The sequence below is a fragment of the Amblyraja radiata genome, chromosome 39 (assembly GCF_010909765.2).
Source record: "Amblyraja radiata isolate CabotCenter1 chromosome 39, sAmbRad1.1.pri, whole genome shotgun sequence".
NCBI classification, from domain to species: domain Eukaryota; kingdom Metazoa; phylum Chordata; class Chondrichthyes; order Rajiformes; family Rajidae; genus Amblyraja; species Amblyraja radiata.
In genome coordinates this window covers 1,879,485-1,902,779 of record NC_045994.1, presented here as the reverse complement: position 1 = coordinate 1,902,779, position 23,295 = coordinate 1,879,485, and the positions used below count along the sequence as shown (strand labels likewise).

At 45.4% G+C, this 23,295-nt stretch overlaps 1 protein-coding gene across 2 annotated transcripts in view; it reads left to right on the top strand.

Annotated features, from left to right (window-relative positions):
• LOC116967273 (cytosolic purine 5'-nucleotidase-like) overlaps positions 1 to 23,295 on the top strand; it is a 188,029-nt gene that overhangs the window by 54,526 nt on the left and 110,208 nt on the right. For both annotated transcript variants that reach the window (XM_033013760.1, XM_033013759.1), the window contains exon 2: positions 17,457 to 17,530. In XM_033013760.1, the coding sequence (XP_032869651.1) occupies positions 17,512 to 17,530 (19 nt within the window). In that variant the 5' untranslated portion in view covers positions 17,457 to 17,511. The remainder of the gene's footprint in view (positions 1 to 17,456; positions 17,531 to 23,295) is intronic.

Genomic DNA, 23,295 nt, shown 5'->3' with positions numbered 1-23,295 from the left:
TTCGTCACCCTCTGCCTTAGAAATACCTCCTCATCTCCTTTCTAAATGTACGTTTTTCAAGAAAAATTGGACACTTGGTTCGGAAAAAGAGAGATATCTACAATAATTATAGGCAGCTTGGAGTAAATGAGATGCTTGAGGGGTATAAAGAATGTAAAAAGAATCTTAAGAAAGAAATTAGAAAAGCTAAAAGAAGATATGAGGTTGCTTTGGCAAGTAAGGTGAAAGTAAATCCAAAGGGTTTCTACAGCTATATTAATAGCAAAAGGATAACGAGGGATAAAATTGGTCCATTAGAGAGTCAGAGTGGACAGCTATCTGCAGAGCAAAAAGAGATGGGGGAGATATTGAACAATTTCTTTTCTTCGGTATTCACCAAGGAGAAGGATATTGAATTATGTGAGGTAAGGGAAACAAGTAGAGTAGCTATGGAAACTATGAGATTCAAAGAAGAGGAAGTACTGACACTTTTGAGAAATATAAAAGTGGATAAGTCTCCAGGTCCGGACAGGATATTCCCTAGGACATTGAGGGAAGTTAGTGTAGAAATAGCAGGGGCTATGACAGAAATATTTCAAATGTCATTAGAAACGGGAATAGTACCGGAGGATTGGCGTACTGCGCATGTTGTTCCATTGTTTAAAAAGGGGTCTAAGAGTAAACCTAGCAATTATAGACCTGTTAGTTTGACGTCAGTGGTGGGCAAATTAATGGAAAGGATACTTAGAGATAATATATATAAGCATCTGGATAAACAGGGTCTGATTAGGAACAGTCAACATGGATTTGTGCCTGGAAGGTCATGTTTGACTAATCTTCTTGAATTTTTTGAAGAGGTTACTCGGGAAATTGTTGAGGGTAAAGCAGTGGATGTTGTATATATGGACTTCAGTAAGGCCTTTGACAAGGTTCCTCATGGAAGGTTGGTTAAGAAGGTTCAATGGTTGGGTATTAATGGTGGAGTAGCAAGATGGATTCAACAGTGGCTGAATGGGAGATGCCAGAGAGTAATGGTGGATGGTTGTTTGTCAGGTTGGAGGCCAGTGACTAGTGGGGTGCCACAGGGATCTGTGTTGGGTCCACTGTTGTTTGTCATGTACATCAATGATCTGGACGATGGCGTGGTAAATTGGATTAGTAAGTATGCAGATGATACTAAGATAGGTGGGGTTGTGGATAATGAAGTAGATTTTCAAAGTCTACAGAGAGATTTATGCCAGTTGGAAGAGTGGGCTGAAAGATGGCAGATGGAGTTTAATGCTGATAATTGTGAGGTGCTACATCTTGGCAGGACAAATCAAAATAGGACGTTCATGGTAAATGGTAGGGAATTGAAGAATGCAGGTGAACAGAGGGATCTGGGAATAACTGTGCACAGTTCCCTGAAAGTGGAATCTCATGTAGATAGGGTGGTAAAGAAAGCTTTTGGTGTGCTGACCTTTATAAATCAGAGCATTGAGTATAGAAGTTGGGATGTAATGTTAAAATTGTACAAGGCATTGGTGAGGCCAATTCTGGAGTATGGTGTACAATTTTGGTCGCCTAATTATAGGAAGGATGTCAACAAAATAGAGAGAGTACAGAGGAGATTTACTAGAATGTTGCCTGGGTTTCAGCAACTAAGTTGCAGAGAAAGGTTGAACAAGTTAGGGCTTTATTCTTTGGAGCGCAGAAGGTTAAGGGGGGACTTGATAGAGGTCTTTAAAATGATGAGAGGGATAGACAGAGTTGATGTGGATAAGCTTTTCCCACTGAGAGTAGGGAAGATTCAAACAAGTGGACATGACGAGAATTAAGGGACAGAAGTTTAGGGGTAACATGAGGGGGAACCTCTTTACTCAGAGAGTGGTGGCTGTGTGGAATGAGCTTCCAGTGAAGGTGGTGGAGGCAGGTTCGTTTTTATCATTTAAAAATAAATTGGATAGTTATATGGACGGGAAAGGAATGGAAGGTTATGGTCTGAGCGCAGGTATATGGGACTAGGGGAGAATACGTGTTCGGCACGGACTAGAAGGGTCGAGATGGCCTGTTTCCGTGCTGTAATTGTTATATGGTTATTATATGGTTATATGTCCTTTCATACTGAGGCTATGACCTCTGGTCCTAGACTCTCCCACTCGTGGAAACATCCTCTCCACATCCACTCTAACCAGGCCTTTCACTATTCGGTAAGTTTCAATGAGGTCTCTCCTCAACCGTCTAAACTCCAGCGAGTACAGGCCTAGTGTAGTTAAACATTCATCATATGTTAACCCAATCATCCCTGGGATCATTCTTGTAAACCTCCTCTGGACCCTCTCCAATGCCAGCACATCCTTCCTCAGACATGGGGTCCAAAACTGCTCCAAATATGGCGTCGATGACAGACATCCTCCAAATGATATAGGAGGAGTTCATTTGACCTATCAATTTAATGTGTAGGAAAGAACTGTAGATGCTGGTTTAAATCAAAGGTAGACACAAAATGCTGGAATAACTCAGCGGGTCAGGCCGCATCTCCGGAGAGAAGGAATGAGCGATGTTTCGGATCGAGACCCATCTTCAGACCCTTCTTCTGAAAGCTGGCATCAATCAGTCCAGTCCCCCGCTTATTTCTCTGTAACTTAGTCTTTCTCATATGCCTATCGACTCCTCCCGAACTCCATTGCTGCCCACCTACACTAGAGGTGAGTTAACTTACCCACCACCCGGCACAACTCTGGGATGTGGGAAGAAACCAGAAATCCCAGGAGAACACATGAAGTTACAGGGACACTGTGCAAACTCTGCACAGATAGCATTGGAAGTCAGGATTGAACCTGGTGTGCTGGTGCTGTGAAGGAGTGGCATCAGCTACAGTGCTGCTATGACACCAATGTAAGGAATAAACTGATGTCATCTTACCTTGGCCTCCAAGCTCACTTTGAAATAATTTTGTTTGCACCTTGAGGTACTGTTGGCGTCCAAAACTGTACATAATATTCCAAATGTGGCCTAATAAAAAATGTATTAAGCTGCAACATTACTTCCTGACTCTAAGCTCTATACTCTGCCCCAACCCATGAAGGCCAGCATACATAAGCCCTCTTTATGCCCTCTTCATCTACTTTCATTGCCATGTTCAGGGAGCTGTGGATTTGGACCACATGTTCCCCATGTACATCAATGCTGTTAAGGATCTGGCCATTAACTGTGTACTTTCCCCTTACATTCAACCCCCCACAGTGTAACACCTCACACTTGCTTGTATTGAACTCCATCAACCATTTCACTACCCATATCTGTACGTGATTTACATCGCACTGTATCCTTTGACAACCTCACCACTGTCCGCAACTCCTCCAATTTTGGTGTGGTCTGTAAACTTGCGTACAAACCCTCATAAATCAATTTACCTTTACGTCCAAGTCATTTATATATATCTCAAACAATAGCAGTTTTAGCACATATCCTTGCATAATACACTGGTTACAGACCTCCAGCCAGAATAACATCATTGCATCACTACCCTATCTCATCTATGGGTAAGCCTGTTCTAAATTAAAACTACCAAGTCACTGTGGATCCAATGCATCTTAATGTTCTGGATCAACCTACCATGAGGGACATTCTCAATTGCCTTACTAAAATCCATATTGCCCACATTCATTGCCCTACAATCATCTATCACCTTCTCAAAACAACTCACATGATTTGCCAGAGGCAAAGCCATGCTGACTGTCCCTAATCATCTAATTCTTGTCTAAATTCAAGTAAATCCTACCCTGCCAAATATTGCAGCATTCTGCCTAACCCCAATATAGAATCTTTCACCAAGGTCCTGAGTCACCCTTATTTATGACTATCATATAACTTATGGGAGGTACACAAAAAAGCTGGAGAAACTCAGCGGGTGCAGCAGCATCTGGAGCGAAGGAAAAAGGCAACGTTTCGGGCCGAAACCCTTCTTCAGACTTCATAACTTATGGGGTTGTGATCACTGTTCCCAAATATTCTTCCACTGAAACACCAGTCACCATGTTGTTTCCCAACACAAGGTCCAGCATTGCCCCTCCTCGAATTTGGCGACCAGATACTGTTTCAAGAAACCCTCTTTGATACACCTAACAAATCCTGCCCCGTAAAAGCCTTTTGCACTAAATAAGTCAATTTCTCCAATGTTGGTGTTTTCAGTCAACTTTGGGGAAGTGAAAGTCACACACTATGACAAGTGTGATGCTTCAAGATCTTTTAGTAATGTTCTTCAATCTTCCACTAGCTATTAGGAGGTCTGCAGTATAATTCCATTGGAGTGATTGCACCTTCCTTATTTTTCAGCTATACCTATATTACCTCAGTGGATGAACCCGTCAGTATGTCCTCTCTGGACCCCATTGTGATTAGTAATATAACTCCTCCCGCTCCTTTACCTCCCTCTCTATCACATCTGAAACATCTAGAATATTGAGCTGCCAGTCCTATCCCTCTCACAAACAAGTTTCCATATTAGCCACAATATTAACCTGTTCAAATATTTAATTTATACACAACTAAAATTCTGATCTTGTTATCTTCAAGTTTGCATGGTCTTTCTATTTGCGCAGAATTGATACGCGATAGCGCTACGATTTTTTGCCAGCTCACTCACCATTCTCCTGTGCTGCGAGTGCAACAAGTTTAGTTCAGATCGGTGGCATAATGTAAAAGTTAGCGATGTTTAAAAATCTTAAAAACCGCGCAGCCGCAGATCAATCTCTTCTCTTGCCAGTCAGCGCCACGCGGATTAGTTTCTTCTCCTGTCACTCATCTCCCGTCCGCCTCTTCCTGCACCATCGCGTCTTTACTGGTGCTGAGGAACGCTCTGGATGATCGGCGGAGGTCTCCAACCGGACACAATTTCGGAGGGACCAGAAGCGGCCCAGCCTAGCCCACCGCGGCACGGAGTCGGAGATAATGCCGATGTCGGCAAATGGAAATGAGACTGATCCTGGCGGAGCAGAATGACCAGCGACTAGCGCCCGCTGGGAGTCCCCATCGCATCGCCGGCTCCAGCCCCAACCCCTCTGGTCTCCCTCGCTGGCTCCTGCCCCCCTCCCCGTGATACCCCCCTCTCCCCCATGGTTCTTCCCCCATCTTTTCTCCGAACTCTCTCCAGGCCTCCCGTGTGACTGGGACCCAACGTGTCCCACTTAGTCCAGTGGTGCTTTATTGCTATGTATACCTAGGTACAGTGAAATTCCTTTTATGCCTACATTTCAGTAAAAATCTGACTGTAGATAGGCACAATCATACTTAGATAACACTGAGACAGTACACAAGATTCACCATGTTTCCAGTGCCATTTTGTTTGATTCATGTCATAATTCCGTGCCCCTTTTCACGCTCTGCTCAATTTCAGTACATTGCACATAATACTCCAAGCATTGAAATAAACACAATTCAGCCCATCAGTTTCACTGTGTTTGTTAACCTGTCCTTCCATTGAAACGTACTGGTGATCAATTCTTCCTTCTTTTAACCTGCTGCGCCAGTTCCAACCCCATTCACTCTAGTTTAACCTTCCCGAGTAGTACCAGCGAATCTCCCTACAAGGATATTGGTTCCCCACCAATTCAGATACAACTCATACCTCTTGTACAGGCCCCATCTGCCCTGGAACTGAGCCTAGCGCCCCTTTATCTGAATCCCTCCTCCCTGCACCAGCTCGTTAGCCATATATTCAACTGCACAATCCTACTATTCTTTGCCTCATCAGCACATAGCACCGTGTCCTAATTGAACTTATTCTCATTATTGTGAGGAGAGCTCTTAATGTTAGGTTTAACATGAAATAATTTAGGTTGCATTTTATAACTAGACTAGATTAGATTAGATTAGATTATACCTTTAATAATCCTTTTCAGGAAATTACAGTGCCACGACAGCTTCAAGACAGACCAGGTGCGGACCCATCCCCAAGGCAATATTCCACCACTGATCCATAGCCCCCAACTGCACAAGCGTAGCTGAGGGGTTCCCGTTGAGAAGCCAGGGATCCCCGTTGTGACACAAGGCACGGCAACCCTCCCCCAATTTAGCCTCGCCATCCCTCTTCCTACCCCTATCCTCCTCCATTCCCCCTCATCCCCCAGCACTCACACCCCCTCTTCACCCACATCTTCTTTCCCCTCTCCTCCTCCCCTCCCCACTCCCTCACTCACCTCTCCCTCCCTCTCCTCTCCCCTACCATCAGTCACTCCCTCCCTCCATAACCCCTCTCCCCTCCCTACCCCACTCTCCTCCCTCTATCTCCCTACCCCCCCCCCCACTCCTCACCTCTCCCCTCTCCCACTCCCGCACTCTCCTCACCTCCCCCTCTATCCCCCACTCCCTACCTCCCCCACTCCCCCTTCTCTCCCTCTATTCCCTCTCCTCCCCCACTATCCCTCCTCACCTCCCCAACTTTCCCCTCCCTCTCCCCTCCTTTCCCTCTATCCCCCCTGCTCCCCCATTCCTCACCTCCCCCCTATCCCCCCCCCCCCCCCCACATAATGAAAATCACAATTTTTTAAAAATAAAACCTCCTCCCTATACCAGCTCCCCACAATGAAAATCACGTTTTTTAAAATTTTTAATGAAATTCTCGATGAATATCGCGTCTTTTCTTTAAAATAATCTAAACACAATGTTAGCTGTTAATGAAAACAGAAGAATTTGATTAAAACTGAGTTTTTTTTAAAATTTGCGATTTTTAATGTAAATGAGATTTGGGATCCCATTGTGACGTCATTGTGACATTGAACGGGATCCCATTGTGACGTCATAAAAACAGTAAAAATCTTTTTAATGTTGGCCTTTTTAAACCTTTAAATATCAATAACTTGTGAAATATAACATCAAATCTGCAGGAAACGTGACAAGGATGACGACGGGGAAAAAGCCGAGCAAGGTTGGGCAAAAATGTTAGCGCTATCGTGTACCGTTTTGGCGTAGATACGATCACACAGACAGACACACACACACACGCATAGAAACAAGACGAGACTTTTGGGTCCCTGTCACACGGGTGGCCTGGTCCCCCAACGCAACCCGCTGCCGAATGTAAGATTCCAGCCCTCACCTGCCTCCCCCAGCATTGGACTTTAAAAACTACTTAGATCCCCGCAATATTGCACTACTAACCCATAGCCCCCATGGGAGGCATGGTCCCCTAACACAACCCGCTGCCGAATGTAAGATTCCAGCACTCCCCTGCCTCCCCAGCACTGGACTTAAAAAAAATTCCAATTGCACTTCCCCAATTGCAATACCAATTCACCCTCCCCCTCCTGTCCTGCCAGAAGCTGGATTAAGTGTTGTATGATGGCAACATTGTTGCAAATGTCAGGTGGAGGACTGTGATATCCCATTCAGGTGAAACGTTGGCGGAAGCACAGAGTGTTCCTGTATTTCAACTTTGTATCGAAGTTTGTTGGAAGCTGGTAGGAAGGATTTTAACAGCAAAAATCTTGTAAAAGTTGGCTTTTTTTTAACCTTGAAATATCAATAATGTGAAATATAACATCAAATGTGAAGAAACTTGATACAACCGACCACGGGGAAAAGCTGAGTAAAATTCTGCAAAATTTTTGTCCTATTGTGTACCGTTTTGGCGTAGCTCCTGGGATCACAGCGACAAACAAGTTGAGACTTTTAATAGTATACTAGACTAAGGGGACCCGTTGGGTCCCATGCTCACACGGGAGGGCTGGTCCCCCGACGCAATATTTCACCTCCACCAATTTCCAATATTAGTGGCCAGTGGGGGGGGGGGGGGGGGGGCTTTCTGGAGAGCTGGTATGGGTGTTGTTGGATGCAGGGATTAATGGTCTCCAGAGGGCTACTATGGACATTGTGGGCCAAATGGATTCTTGGGATGGCAGCTCAGTCCCCCAAGCCTGATGTGCTGGCAGCTCAATCACGGCTGGTGGGCTCGCAGTTGACTCACGGCTATTCCTTGAAATTCCATTTCAAGCAGAGTGCAAGGCCACCAAATTCAAATCCATTTTACTACCATTTCAAGCAGGGTGCAAGGCCACCAAATTCAAGTGCAGTTTCTTACCTCTTCGAGCAGAGTGCAAGGCAACAAAATTCAAGTGCAGTTTCATACCATTCAAGGAGGGTGCAAGGCCACCAAATTCAAATGCAGTTTCATACCATTTCATGCAGGGTGCAACGACACCATATTCAAATGCAGTTTCATACCATTTCATGCAGGGTGCAAGGCCACCACATTCAAATGCAGTTTCATACCATTTCAAGCAAGGTGAAACCACCATAAAACCACACTCACAGTTCAGTAGACATTCAGTGTGTTCAGTTGATTCATAGCTCAGACAGAGTTGTGACCTCTCCCTCCCCCATCAGGCAGAGACTGAGATACATCCACACTTCCCGGTTTTATAATCCTTCCCCCTTCCACCGGAAAAGGTGTGGCCTTCATGGCGTGATTGACAGGAGATAGATTCTCAACATTTTTTAAACACTAAGAACACTTTTATTTTTCATGGATGGGAAGAATCCTCTGCACCTGATCAGCGGGGGGGGGGGGGGGGGGGGGGGGGGGGGGAGGGGACTGAGTAAGATCGGCAAAAATCACAGCCGTAAGTGGTAGCGTTTTACCTAAAATCAATATAGTGCAAACAGGAAGTTGTCCAGTTTAGACAAACAACCCTTTGCAGTGCCTTTTCACTTCAACCCAAAACCCGCCCAAACAACCATTTGCAGTGCATTTTCACTTCAACCCAAACAACCATTTGCAGTGCATTTTTACTTCAACCCAAACAACCATTTGAAGTGCATTTTTACTTCAACCCAAACAACCATTTGCAGTGCATTTTTACTTCAAACCAACCATATTTTCATTTTCAAACCACATTAAGGGTACTCAAAGTTGAGTAGACATGTGTTCAGTGTTATTCAGAGCTCAGAGAGACGTGACCCTCTGGCTTCCTCCATCTTGGAGAGACTGAGTGAGGCACTCCACTTCCTGGTTTTATATTCCCTCCCCCTCCCTCCAGCAGGGGTAGCAGAGAGAATGGCTAATTTAAAAAAAACATTAATATATCTCAGATTTTTTATCGATGGGAAAAATCCTCTGGTCCCGGAAGGCGGAGGGGGGCTCTGAGCGAGGTGGCCAAAAATGGCGGCTGTAGGTTGCGGCGTTCTCTCGGAAAACGCAGCACAGTGAGCCAAAAGCGGTCAAGACCAGACTTTTAGTAATATAGAAGATAGATAGATAGATAGATATAGATTCTGTAGCTTGTACAAAGTGTTGGGGCCTAAAATCGCTGAGCACTTTCCACTTGTGTCTGCACAGGACATTCCTTGAATTTCTAAACCCGATAAAGATCAGTAAGCAGGTTAAAGCCTTGTATCTGGGTTAATGTCCACTGTGACTGTCTCCATTATACAGAATCAAAGGGACTTTATTGAATTCCATGTGATTATCATTTTTCATTGCAGACTTGAAGGGAAATGTGGTCAGGTAAAAATAGATCACAATTTATCAAACGGGCATCATGGTGGCGCAGTGGTAGAGTTGCTGCTTACAGCGCTTGCAGCACCAGAGATCCGGGTTTGATCCCGACTACGTTAGCTGTCTATACAGAGTTTATACGTTCTCCCCGTGACCGTGTGGGTTTTCTCCAAGATTTTCGGTTTCCTTGAACACTCTAAAGACGTACAAGTTGTAGGTTAATTGGCTTGGTGTATGTGTAAAAAATTGTCCCTAGTGCGTGTAGGATAGTGTTAGTGTGCGGGGATCTCTGGTCGGCTTGGACTCAGTGGGCCTAAAGGCCTGTTGCCATGCTGTATCTCTAAACTGTATCTCTAAACTACTTTGGCAACTGAAATCAATTCAAAAGCTAGCAAGATGATGAATGTTATCCCTATCATGGAATTATCAAATGGTACAGCTTACACAGACTTTTCAGCCCATCTACTCAGGCTGCTTGGCAGAGGAACATTGCAACCCCCATCTCTCTCCCTCTCAACTTAACCCTGCAAATGCTTTCCCTATAAGGTTGTGACCGATTCCATTTCAAAGGATTCTATTAAACATACTTCCATGAGCAATGCATTCCAAATCTTAACTGCTTGTTGGTTTATTAACTGCTTTGTTAACTTAGGCAATGACCCCCAAAGATTTTGCACAAACACTCCCAGATCACTCTCTGTTTTTGCAAACTCAGCAAAAATGAAACCATTGCCATATATTATCTCTCTTCTCTTTCCCTAACAAGATGTTTAATCCCGTACATTTCTGCATAAATTTTCACCCTATGTGTGTTTTCTGAACTGTTACTCTTCATTGTTGACCACACTTCCAAGTTTTGGGTCAATTTCACTTCTCAAAATGAGAGCAGGTGGCGGTGTGAGAGGAGCTGCAGTTGGACACACTGCCTGTAAATCAGGCACGTGCTGTGAGTAATTACTCAAGGTAGGCAGTCAGTCGGCTTTAAAAAAATAAACTTAAACCGCGCATGCGCAGATTGTTCTCTCCGTAAAAGAGAAAAGAGGGGGGGGGGGGGGGTGGTGAAGGGTGATGGCAGGTGGCGAGATGGTGGGAAAACAGGAGTACAGGGAAAAGTTGTATCAGTTGTCATCCACCTGTAATTGAATGACAACATTTGTTCAAGGGACCAATTGGGGGGAGAGTTCCTTTCACAGCGTGTGGAGAGTCTGTGCCAAGGGTAAAGTTGTGGGGAGGGCAGGAGCGTTGAGAAGGAGGGGGTCGGGGATAATGCCAGCAACTCACTCACCGCTGCTGCGGCGCTCCGGACGCGGAGCCACCACATTGTAGCCTAGAAGAGCGAACATAGAATATGAACATAGAATGGTGAGCTGAGACCGCCGTGTTCAACACCTCCGGGCTGCGGGTCTGTGGAGCGGAGCGGGCGGCGCCGATTTCAACATCGGGAGCCTGGGAGCTCCAAACCGGCGTGGCCTTGTCGGCTTCGGAAGCCGCGGTCTACAGCTTGGAAGCGGCCGTTCCAGGTGGCCCAGCCGCTGAGAGGACTCTCCCGACGCCGGGGCAAGACCACCCGGTGAGAACGGCCAGGAACATCGGGCCTCCGTAGAGGCAACTGCGGTGGCAGGCCTGACTTTGGGGTGAACTTGGGGTTGGGGACTTGACATTGTGCCTTCCCCCACAGTGGTATCCATTGTGGGGGGATGATTTTCTGTCTCTACGTAATCCTGTTAGTCTTTGTCCAAGATGGCTGCCGTGAAGGGAGAGTGGACGCTGGCGCGCTTTGGCTGCCGCTGCTCTCTCTTCACATTGTGTTCTTGATTTTCTGTTTTTGGACTGAATTCTGTTTTTAGTTTGTGTCTCTGTGATGTCTTTATTATTTATTTTACTCTGATTATATGTTTATATTCCTGTTAATCTATGTAAGGTGTCCTTGAGATGTTTGAAAGGCGCCCAACAAATAAAATTTATTATTATTATTATTAATCACCGAGGTACAGTGTTGAGTAGTGTAACAGCCGCAGGGAAGATGCTGTTCCTGGACCTGCTGATCCGGCCACCAGAGCTACTTCTCCCCCCCTCCCCCGGCCTCCGTGCAAGGAGCGTCGCAAGTGGGTTACTGGCATGATCCAGATCCCCTCCTTCACAACGCTCCTGCCCTCCCCGCAACTTTACCCCGGGCCAGACTCCCCAAATGCTGTGAAAGGAACTCTTTCCCCCCCCGACCCACCCCCCACCCCAGGAAATACGGTATTTAAAATCATATAGTACCAAGAAATGTACTTACCACATTCTTCTCTCTATGTTTCCTAAGATACTCTTCAGATAATGGCAATCCATATTTGAAAAACCCACCAAGAAACTTGCACTGCGCATGCGCAGTACTGCAGAGGCAGAACTTCAGCTGCCTTCAGCCCCGCATGTCATTGACGGCTTGAAGCAGCACTGACGGCACATGGGCTGCACAGACCTTCGCTTGTTGCAAGTGCCGCAGATGAAAGGCACGGAGAATTATGCCTACCTAAGAGATCGATCTCTTAGATAGGCATAATTCTCCCATGCCTTTACTATTTATATTTAGTAATTACCATTTTATAATTTTAATCAGGGTAGGCAGTGCCTACCTTGCCCACCCTGATGGCACATGCCTGCTGTAAATGTACATGTCAGTGATACCTCACTTCACCCCAGTCCCCAACATTTCACAGGAAGACATACCACTCCACTGACTACCGCTAAATTGCTACTGGCTCAAAGAAAAAAGGAATGATCTGTACTTACTGTACTTTAGTTTTACTTTTAAAGCTACAACATGCAAACAGGCCCGTTGGCTCACCGAGTCCATGCTGAACATTGACCTTCCATTCACACTAATTCTATGTTATCCCACTTTGCATCCATTCCCTGCACACTAGGGGCAATTTACAGAGACCAATTAACCTACAAACCTGCATGACTTTAAGATGTGGGAGGAAACCGCAGCACCTGGAGGAAATCCACGCAATCATGGGGAGAACGTGCAAACTCCACACAGCAACCGAGGTCCCAATCGAACCCGGACGTCGGGTACTATGAGGCAGCGACTCTACAAGCTGCGTCACTGTGCTGCCCCTGTTACTACTCAGCTACCTTGTCTCCCTCATCAAAACTTTTAGACTGCGACAAAGATCATAGAGCGGATTATTTTTGTAAGCGTTGATTTCCCAAGGTGCTTACATAGAAACATAGAAAATAGGTGCAGGAGTAGGCCATTCGGCCCTTCGAGCCTGCACCGCCATTCAATATGATCATGGTTGATCATCCAACTCAGTATCCTGTACCTGCCATCTCTCCATACCCCCTGATCCCTTTAGCCACAAGGGCCACATCTAACTCCCTCTTAAATATAGCCAATGAACTGGCCTCAACTACCTTCTGTGGCAGAGAGCGCCAGAGATTCTGCGTGAAAAATGTTTTTCTCATCTCGGTCCTAAAAGACTTCCCCCTTATCCTTAAACTGTGACCCCTTGTCCTGGACTTCCCAACATCGGGAACTATCTTCCTGCATCTAGCCTGTCCAACCCCTTAAGAATTTTGTAAGATCCCCCATCAATCTTCTAAATTCTAGCGAGTACAAGCCGAGTCTATCCAGTCTTTCTTCATATGAAAGTCCTGACATCCCAGGAATCAGTCTGGTGAACCTTCTCTGTACTCCCTCTATGGCAAGAATGTCTTTCCTCAGATTTGGAGACCAAAACTGTACGCAATACTCCAGGTGTGGTCTCACCAAGACCCTGTACAACTGCAGTAGAACCTCCCTGCTCCTATACTCAAATCCTTTTGCTATGAATGCTAACATACCATTCGCTTTCTTCACTGCCTGCTGCACCTGCATGCCTACTTTCAATGACTGGTGTACTCTGGACCGAAACTACTCCTAATCCATTCCCTCCACAGATGCCGCCTAGCCCGCTGAGTTCCTCCAGCACTCTGTGTTTTTTATTTAACTCTGAAATTGAAGATACACAAAAAGCTGGAGTAACTCAGCGGGACACGGCTGTTAGGAACACAATACTGAGCTGTCATTGAATTCAATGAGCAATTAAGTGTGGTTCTAGACTCGCATATAGGCAAGACTACATTAGTACAGCATTTAGTACCATGGGTGCACTTGTTGACATCCTGGTTCATCATGGTCATTATTCCTGGTGTTATTTTTAAAAAAAATCCAGGTTATTTAATTAATCTGAATTTAAATTCACTGTAAGTAGGATTTCAACTGGTATCTCTGACACATCAGTTGCAATTCTTACTCCCTGTTATTTTTAACTACACCTATTCACAAATACGTGACAGATAGGAGTACTTCTCTTTGCTTATATCAAGATAATTCACAGCAGTACATCTGACTGGCTATATCTTGTAGAAACAAGGAAATCCAGCTGCTGGTTTAGAAAAATGACACAATATGCAGTAGTATCTCAGCGGGTCAGCCAGCATCCACATGGATAGGTGATGTTTCGGGTCTGAACCCTTCTTCAGACTGATTATGGTGGGGTGGGGGGGGGTGGGAGGGGGTAGAGGGGGGGGGGGCGAAAGAAATCTGAAAAAGTGGAGGGGCAGGGTAATATGTAGCTTGATAGGTGGATTTTTTTTAATAGCTAGATGGTTGGACATAGGCCAGAGATGAAAAGCCAAAAGGTGTGAGAGGATAGAAGAGTTGCAAATTGTAAAGCCTGAGAAAGGAATGTAAGTGGAAAGGGAGGGGGAGGGGAGAAATAGGTGCAAGTTAAGTGGGGCATAGGGAAGGGGGGGGGGGGGGGGGGGGGGGGGGGGAGGAGATTAGGTTAGTTACCCAAATGGAATATAAAATGCTGTTCCTCCAGTTTGCCTTCTCTTGTTCTTTGTTTGAGATTAACACATCTTTGTTTGTAAGGGCAACATAGTCGGGCCCTGGCGAGGGTCCTGAGGAGGTGTACAAGAATGATCCCAGGAATGAGGGGGTTAACATCTGATGACTGTCTGACGGCATTGGGCCTGTACTCACTGGAGTTTAGAAGAATTATACAAAAATAGGTGGAGGGGCATGTAGTGCAGGACTCTGCGGAAGGACTTAGACAGGTTGGGAAAGAGTTTCCTCTTTTCCAGTCTCTCCCAGTTAGTCTATTGGCCTTGGTTGGCCATTGATACGGCCTTGGCGCGTCGCTCTGCCTCCTCCCGTCTTCTCACCTCCTCCACCACGAGCCGTCTCTTCTGCACTGATGTTGCCTTGTGCCATTGAGGAGCTTTTGGACGAGCCCGAGCCCGGCTCTCCAATGTTGGACTTGGCCAACCACATTCCGGAAATGAAGAGCAGACTTAGCACTATGAACGGCTTCAGATGGGGTCCACTTCCTCCCCGTTGCCACACAGGGGGTGCTGTTCGAATAACAATATCTGCAGATTCAGTGAGGATCATGACCAACCTTGCTTTAGTGCATTTGAACTCTTCCACGTCATGCAATGGGTAATTCCAATTTGCTACTCCCATACAGTCCGACAGCACTTAAGCATCGTGGAAGTCCAAGCCACTGTTTCACATGTGTGCTGATCATTCTTTCCAGTTTTTCCACTTTGTCGATGGGGATTTCATACACAGTTAAAGGCCACATGATTCTTGGTAGTATGCCAAATTGGAAGCACCACAGCTTGAGTTTTCCTGGTAGCAAGGTCTTGTTGATGCGAGCTATGTGCATGATGGTATCCTTTTTCAGTTGTGCAAACTGCTCGGTGTCCTTGAGCTTTGGCCATCGGCCCAAACTCTTCACTGGCATTTCTGAAACAGTTGGAACAGGTATTCCGTCAATATGAAATCTTTCATCCTTGACGAACTTTGACAATGGAGATGCTTCTGAACTTGCTGGGTTTAATCTTCATCCTTGCCCATGTGATGTTTTGATGAAGTTTTTCCAGAAGTCTCTTGGTGCAGGGGATAATTGTTGTTAGTGTTGTTATATCGTCCATATAGGCTCGTATCAGTGGCAATCACTGACCACACTGTAGCCCTTTTCTTCCCACAACCCATTTTGATGCTCTGATAATGAGCTCCATTGCCATAGTGAAGGCGATGGTGCACCCCGCCATGATGCCTACTTCCAGTGGCTACCACGCTGTGATAAAGTCTGATGTTGTGAGACAAAATTGCAGATCCTGGAAGTAGTTTTTTTAATCAGATTTGTTATTGTTGCAGGCACCTGAAAGAATTCAAAAGGAATGAGGAACTGATCCATAGGTGTTGGCCAGGTCAAGGAACAAGACATGCAGGAAGAAGGGTATCGGCCCGAAACGTTACCCATCTCCTTCGGAAGAAGGGTTTCGGCCCGAAACGTTACCTATCTCCTTCGCTCCATAGATGCTGCTGCACCCGCTGAGTTTCTCCAGCATTTTTGTGTATGCAGGTTCTTTTGTTCTTTCTTAGCAGTCTGGATTTGATGCCGTATTGACGCTGGTATGTTCAAGGCATCCCGAGAAGCCGTCTTTTGGATTGCCAGCCTTTTGGATTGACGTATCAATTAAATGGTTTTGTTTCAGATACTTTATAAGTCTTTTCGCCACCACACTGAAAAAGATCTTGCCTTCTATGTTAAGAAGTTTATTTGCCGAAACTGTTCGATGGTGGACAAATTTATTTTCTTTTGGGATCAGCACTCCCCCGCTCTTCGCCAGGCTTTGAGGATGACTTGTTTTTCCCACGCAACTCTCATGTTCCTCCAGGGGAATTCCAGAATATCCGGGGCATTCTTGTAGACACAAGACGGAACACCATTGGGGCCTGGTGCAGAGGCCGTTCTTACCTTCTTCACTACTTCTTTAACCTCACTCAGCTTGGGAGGGCTGATGTCAAATTGATGTTGTGGGGGTGAGATTGGTGGGATGTCAGCGGGGACAAGTATCGGTTCATCTTATAACTCATCAGTGTGGATGGTTCTGATGTGTACTTCAACCTTTTTTGACGCTTCCAGGGATCTGCTTTTCTCTTTTGTGAAAATGCCTTTCACAAACTTAAAGGGATCTTTGTAGATGTCTGTTCTTGCTTTTTCCTTTTTGCGTTGTTTCCTTATATTCTCCGCCTTGCGCAGCTTAGAGAGCGTCTGTTTTAGGCCCTCTTGAAGGAGGTTGATGCCCTCCCTTCTGCTGTTTCTTTTCTCCACAACTTCCTCAGGCCTCTTTCTTTAGCAAGTCGTTGGATTTCCTGGAGAGGACGGGACTTAGGGGGAGGAGGCCTATCTTTCCAGCCGAGTTGTTCCTTCCCTCCAAATTTCTCCTTTCCATAGCTGTAGACTAGATCACCCATCTTCTCCAACCTTTTCTGCTGATCCCTTGATTCCACTTAAGATTAGGCTCACATCTGCATTGATGGTTTCCCACTCCTTGCTGTTAGACTTTCACCATTTCACCAACGGCTTACGTCTTTGCATGTTCTCCACTTTATGATGTGCCTGGTTGTGTCTTGAATTGAAGGACGTTCCTTTAGGAAGGAGATGAGAAATAATTTATTTAGTCAGAGGGTGGTGAATCTTTAGTTTCGTTTAGAGATACAGCGCGGAAACAGGCCCTTCAATCCACCGCATCCGCACTGACCAGCAATCACCGCACATTAACACTATCCTACACACACTAGGGACAATTTACACATACACCAAACCAATTAACCTCCATACCTGCAACCGCTGTAAGGCAGCAACTCTACTGCTGTGCCACTGGAATCTGGTATTCTTGGCCACAGAGGGCTGTGGAGGCCAAGTCAATGGATATTTTTAAGCAAGAGATAGATAGATTCTTGATTAGTACCGATGTCAGGTGTTATGGGTGAAGGCAGGTGAATGGGGTTAGGAGGAAGAGATAGATCAGCCATGAACGGCCTAATTCTGCTCCTATCAATTGTGACCTTATAGTCCTGAGAAACACCTTTGTAAATGCTGTCAGTGGACTTGATTTACTTTTTGTGCTCATTTGTCTGAGAGTTGCACATTCTCTGTTTGGTCTGTAGGGTGTTTGTGAACAGGAGCCTGGCACTCGAGAAGATTAAATGTTTTGGATTCGACATGGACTACACCTTGGCAGGTAGGGACCATCGGCTTTCATATCTTTAACACCACTGATTAAACTTTGTAATATCAGTGATCTATTGGGAGAATGACCTATGCAGATTACATTGAGGAACAGGGATGAGAAGAGAGCTCAGTGCAGATTCCAAGAGAGATTCCCAGCTGCCTTCTTAGCAGGAGTCAAGAGTGTTTTATTGTCTAATGCACCAAAACGGAGCAATCCAATTCTTTCTTGCAGCAGCACAACGGGTTTATAAACATGTTATTCATTAGATATTTATAAAAGAAACAACATATAGAAATATAACATATAGATTCAGGGACAGTTTCTTCCCAGCTGTTATCCGCAACTAGACTTTACTGGACTTTATCTTGCACTAAACATTATTCCCGTTATCATGTATCTGGCTCGATTGTAATCATGTATAGTATTTCTGCCGACTGATTAGAATGCAACAAAAGCTTTTCACTGTACCTTGTTGCAGGTACAATAAACTAAGCTAAACTAAGCTGAAAATAAGTTCAATAAATAAAGAAAAAAAACAATTTATGCAGAAAACAAAACAAAGCCTAAATTTCCTAGTGCAATCATGGCAGTTCGGAGTTTAGTTGGAGTTTGTAGAGTCCAGCAGAGTCTAGATCTGTAGGCTGATAATGGGATGGTTGATTTTCAGATGAAGAAAGATTTTCTATATGTATTAAGTTGCAAATCTTTTAGAATTTTCTACTCCAAACAGCTGTGAATGCTTAGTTTGTTGTCTATTAGTTCAAGGGTGGGATTGCAAGATTTCTGTATTGATTCCTGGTGGTGCCTCGTTTAAAGATACTGCCTGATGTGCTGAGCTCGTCAAGTATTTTCTGTTTTTATTTAAGAGTTCTAACCTCTGCAGTTTCTTCACATTTACTGTATCTGGGATGATGTCTGCTGCAGAGTTGTTAGATGGGGAAATTCAAGGGAAAGGTATTCATGGACTGGGAACTCCACCACCCCTCAAAGGAAGAAAACAGGTCATGAGGCACCTGAAGGCCAAGATCCAACAAAATAAAGCTGGTGGAAAGAACGCAGTAGGTGAAGCGACTATCTGACTACCATGATGTGGGCGATTGTTTAACACTACGAAGATGATCTGTTGCCCAATCACTCAACCACCCCCCCCCCCCCCCCCCCCCCCCACCTCGCTGAGAGCCACAAACAGAGGAGAGCTTATCATAGATAGTGACTGAGTTAGTACCGAGAGAAATAGAGTGATACAGTATGGAAACAGGCCCTTCGGCCCAACTTGCCCACACCAGCCAACATGTCCCAGCTACACTAGTTCCACCTGCCAGCATTTGGTCCAGATCTCTCCAAACCTGTCCTATCCATGTATGTGTCCAACTGCTTCTTAAACATTGCAATAGTCCAGGCCTCAACTACCTTCTCTGGCAGCTTGTTCCATGCATCCACCACCCTTTGTGTGAAAAGGGTATCCTTCAGATCCCCATTAAATCTTTTCCCCGTTGGAAGGAATGTTTTTTGAAGCAACAGCAAATATGGGGAGGTACAAATTCTGAGTGAGAGTATACAACATCGATTGTCCCAATGCAATTTACTGAAACCATTTGACATTAGCCACATGAGGAGGCATAGAGGCGGCTTTACCCCAAGGACGGAAAATGGAGGAATGTGAGGAAAGACAGACTCCGAGACTCTGACCCAGACAACGATAGGTAGTCATACAGAACCCTGGAACCGTTCGGGCTCATGGAGCTAATGCCCCTATAATTGACATTAGGCATCGCATGAGCCAATAGACAATAGGTGCAGGAGTAGGCCATTCGGCCCCAAGCCAGCACCGCCATACAATGTGATCATAGCCGATCATCCACAATCAGTACCCCGTTCCTGCCTTCTCCCCCGATATCCCCTGACTCTGCTATATTTAAGAGCCCCATCTAGCTCTCTTGAAAGTATCCAGAGAACCAGCCTCCACCGCCCTCTGAGGCAGGGAATTCTACAGACTCACCTCTCTCCGTGTGAGAAAAGTGTTTCCTCATCTCCTTTCACAATGGCTTACCACATATTCATAAACTGTGGCCCCTGGTTCTGGACTCCCCCAAAATCAGGAACATGTTTCCTGCCTCAAGCGTGTCCAACCCCTTAAAAATCTTAAATAAGATTTCAATAAAATATCCTCTCATCCTTCTAAATTCCAGAGTATACAAGCCCAGCCACTCCATTCTCTCAGCATATGACAGTCCCGCCATCCCGGGAATTAACCTTGTAAACCTACGCTGCACTTAATAGCAAGAATGTCCTGCCTCAAATTTGGAGACCAAAACTGCACACAATACTCCAGGTGTGGTCTCACTAGGGCCCTGTGCAACTGCAGAAAGACCTCTTTGCTCCTATACTCAACTCTTATTATGAAAGCCAACGTGCCATTCGCTTTCTTCACTGCCTACTGTACCTGCATGCTTACTTTCATTGACTGATGAACAGGGATCCCCAGATCCCATTGTACTTCCCCTTTTCCCAACTTGACACAATTTAGATATTAATCTGCCTTCCTGCTTTTTCTACCAAAGTGGATAACCTCACATTTATCCACATTAAACTGCATCTGCCATGCATCTGCCCACTCCCGCAATTGTCCAAGTCACTTTACATTCTCATAGCATCCACCTCACAGTTCACACTGCCACCCAGCTTTGTGTCATCTGCAAATTTAATAATGTTACTTTGAATACCTTCATCTAAATCATTGATGTGTATTGTAAATAGCTGCGGTCCCAGCACCGAGCCTTGCGGTACCCCACTAGTCCAAGTCTGTTATTCTGAAAGGGACCCGTTAATCCCTTCTCTTTGTTTCCTGTCTGCCAACGTATTTTCTATCCATGTCAGCACTCTACCTCCAATACCATGTGCGCTAATTTCGCCCACTAATCTCCAATGTGGGACCTTATCAAATGCTTTCTGTAAGTCCAGGTACACTACATCCACTGGCTCCCCCTTGTCCATTTTCCTAGTTACATCCTCAAAAAATTCCAGAAGATTAGTCAAGCATGATTTCCCCTTCGTAAATCCATGGTGACTCGGACCAATCCTGTTACTGCTATCCAAATGTGAAGCTATTTCATCTTTTATTATTGACTCCAACATCTTCCCCACCACCGATGTCAGGCTAACTGGTCTATAATTCCCTGTTTACTCTCTCCCGCCTTTCTTAAAAAATGGGATAACATTAGCGACCCTCCAATCCAGAGGAAATGATCCTAAATCTATAGAACGTTGGAAAATGATCACCAATGCATCCACAATTTCTAGAGCCACTTCCTTAAGTACCCTGGGATGCAGACCATCAGGCTCTGTGGATTTATCAGCCTTCAGTCCCATCAGTCTACCCAACACCATTTCCTGCCTAATGTGGATTTCCTTCAGTTCCTCCGTCACCCCAGATCTTCTGAGGAAGGACATTATTGCCATAGAGGGAGTGCAGAGAAGGTTCACCAGACTGATTCCTGGGATGTCAGGACTGTCTTATGAAGAAAGACTGGATAGACTTGGTTTATACTCTCTAGAATTTAGGAGATTGAGAGGGGATCTTATAGAAACTTACAACATTCTTAAGGGGTTGGACAGGCTAGATGCAGGAAGATTGCTCCCGATGTTGGGGAAGTCTAGCACAAGGGGTCACAGCTTAAGGATAAGGGGGAAATCCTTTAAAATCGAGATGAGAAGAACTTTTTTCACACAGAGAGTGGTGAATCTCTGGAACTCCCTGCCACAGAGGGTAGTCGAGGCCAGTTCATTGGCTATATTTAAGAGGGAGTTAGATGTGGCCCTTGTGGCTAAGGGGATCAGAGGGTATGGAGAGAAGGCAGGTACGGGATACTGAGTTGGATGATCAGCCATGATCATATTGAATGGCAGTGCAGGCTCGAAGGGCCGAATGGCCTACTCCTGCACCTAATTTCTATGTTTCTATGTTTCTGGCCTCTACTATATCCGGTAGATTGTTTGTGTCCTCCTTAGTGAAGACAGATCCAAAGTACCTGTTCAACTTGTCTGCCATTTCCTTGTTCCCCATAATAAATTCACCCTTTTCAGTCTTCAAGGTTCCAACTTTGGTCTTAACTAATTTTTTCCTCTTCACATACCTAAAGAAGCTTTTACTATCCTCCGTTATATTCTTGGCTAGCTTACCTTCGTACCTCATCTTTTCTCCCTGTATTGCCTTTTTAGTTGTCTTCTGTTGCTCTTTAAATGTTACCCAATCCTCTGGCTTCCCGCTCATCTTTGCTATGTTGTACTTTTATTTTTATTCTATCCCTGACTTCCCTTGTCAGCCACGGTTGCCCCGTACTCCCCTTAGAATCTTTCTTCCTCTTTGGAATGAACTCATCCTGCACCTTCTGTATTATTCCCAGAAATACCTGCCATTGTTGTTCCACTGTCATCCCTGCTAGGGTATCTTTCCAGTCAGGTTTGGCCAGCACCTCCCTCATGGCTCCATAGTCCCCTTTGTTCAACTGTAATACTGAAACCTCCGATTTACCCTTCTCCCTCTCAAATTGTAGATGAAAACTTATCATATTATGGTCATTACCTCCTCATGGCTCCTTACTGGGTACTGTTTGGGGTCCTGTACACGTCCCATTAGGGTAATTTTACCCGTACAATTCCACAGTTCTATCCATACTGATTCTGCATCTCTTGATTCTATGTCCCCCCCCCCCCCCTCTTAAGGGACTGAATTTCATTACTCACCAACAGAGCTACCCCACCCCCTCTGCCCACCTGTCTGTCTTTTCGATAGGACTTGAATTTTCAGTTCCCAGCCCTGGCCCTCTTGCAGCCATGTCTCTGTAATTCCCACAACATCATACTTGTCAATTTCTAACTGAGTCTCAAGCTCGTCCACTTTATTTCTTATACTTCACGCATTCATATACAACACTTTAACTTCGGTATTCACCTCCCCTCTCACACCGGTCACTATTGGCCCTGACCTTACTCTCTTATCCCTTCTCGAACTTTCCTTCCCATTAATTTGGGTGTCTTTTGTAACTTTTCCTGTACTCACTTTCCCTTTAACTCCATCTTTATACTCCCAATGTGTCAATTCCTACCCCCCCCCCCCCCACCACTATTTAGTTTAAACCCACACATGTAGCCCTAGCAAACCTGCCTGCCAGAACGTTGGTCCCCCTCCTGTTAAGGTGTAACCCATCCCTTTTGTACAGGTCACCCCTCCTCCAGATGAGATCCCAGTGGTCTATGAAGCTAAATCCTTGCTCCCTGCACCAGCCCCTCAGCCACACATTCAGATCCCCTATCTCCCTGTTCCTGCCCTCACTAGAACAAGGTACTGGAAGCAATCCAGAGATAACCACCCCAGAAGTCCTGCTTTTCAGTCTTCTTCCTAACTCTCTAAACTCACGTTGCAGAACATCCTTCCTCTTCTTCCCGATGTCATTCATGCCCACGTGTACAACTACTGCCGGTTGTTAACCTTCCCTCTCGAGGATGTTCTGAAGTCGGTCTGTGATATCTTTAACCCAGGGAGGCAACAGACCATCCTCGAGTCTCAGCTGCCGCCACAGAATCTTCAGTCCATACATCAGACAATGGAGTCACCCACCACTATAGCTCTGCCGGACATCGTTCGAGTCTCATCACTTGGGTTGGAGTCACCAACCTGTCCACACATCAGACTGGAAGCGTCGTCTGCCCCGACAGCTCCCAAAAGGATGTTCCTGTTTTCATTAGGTACAGCCCCCGGGGTCTCCTGTACTCCA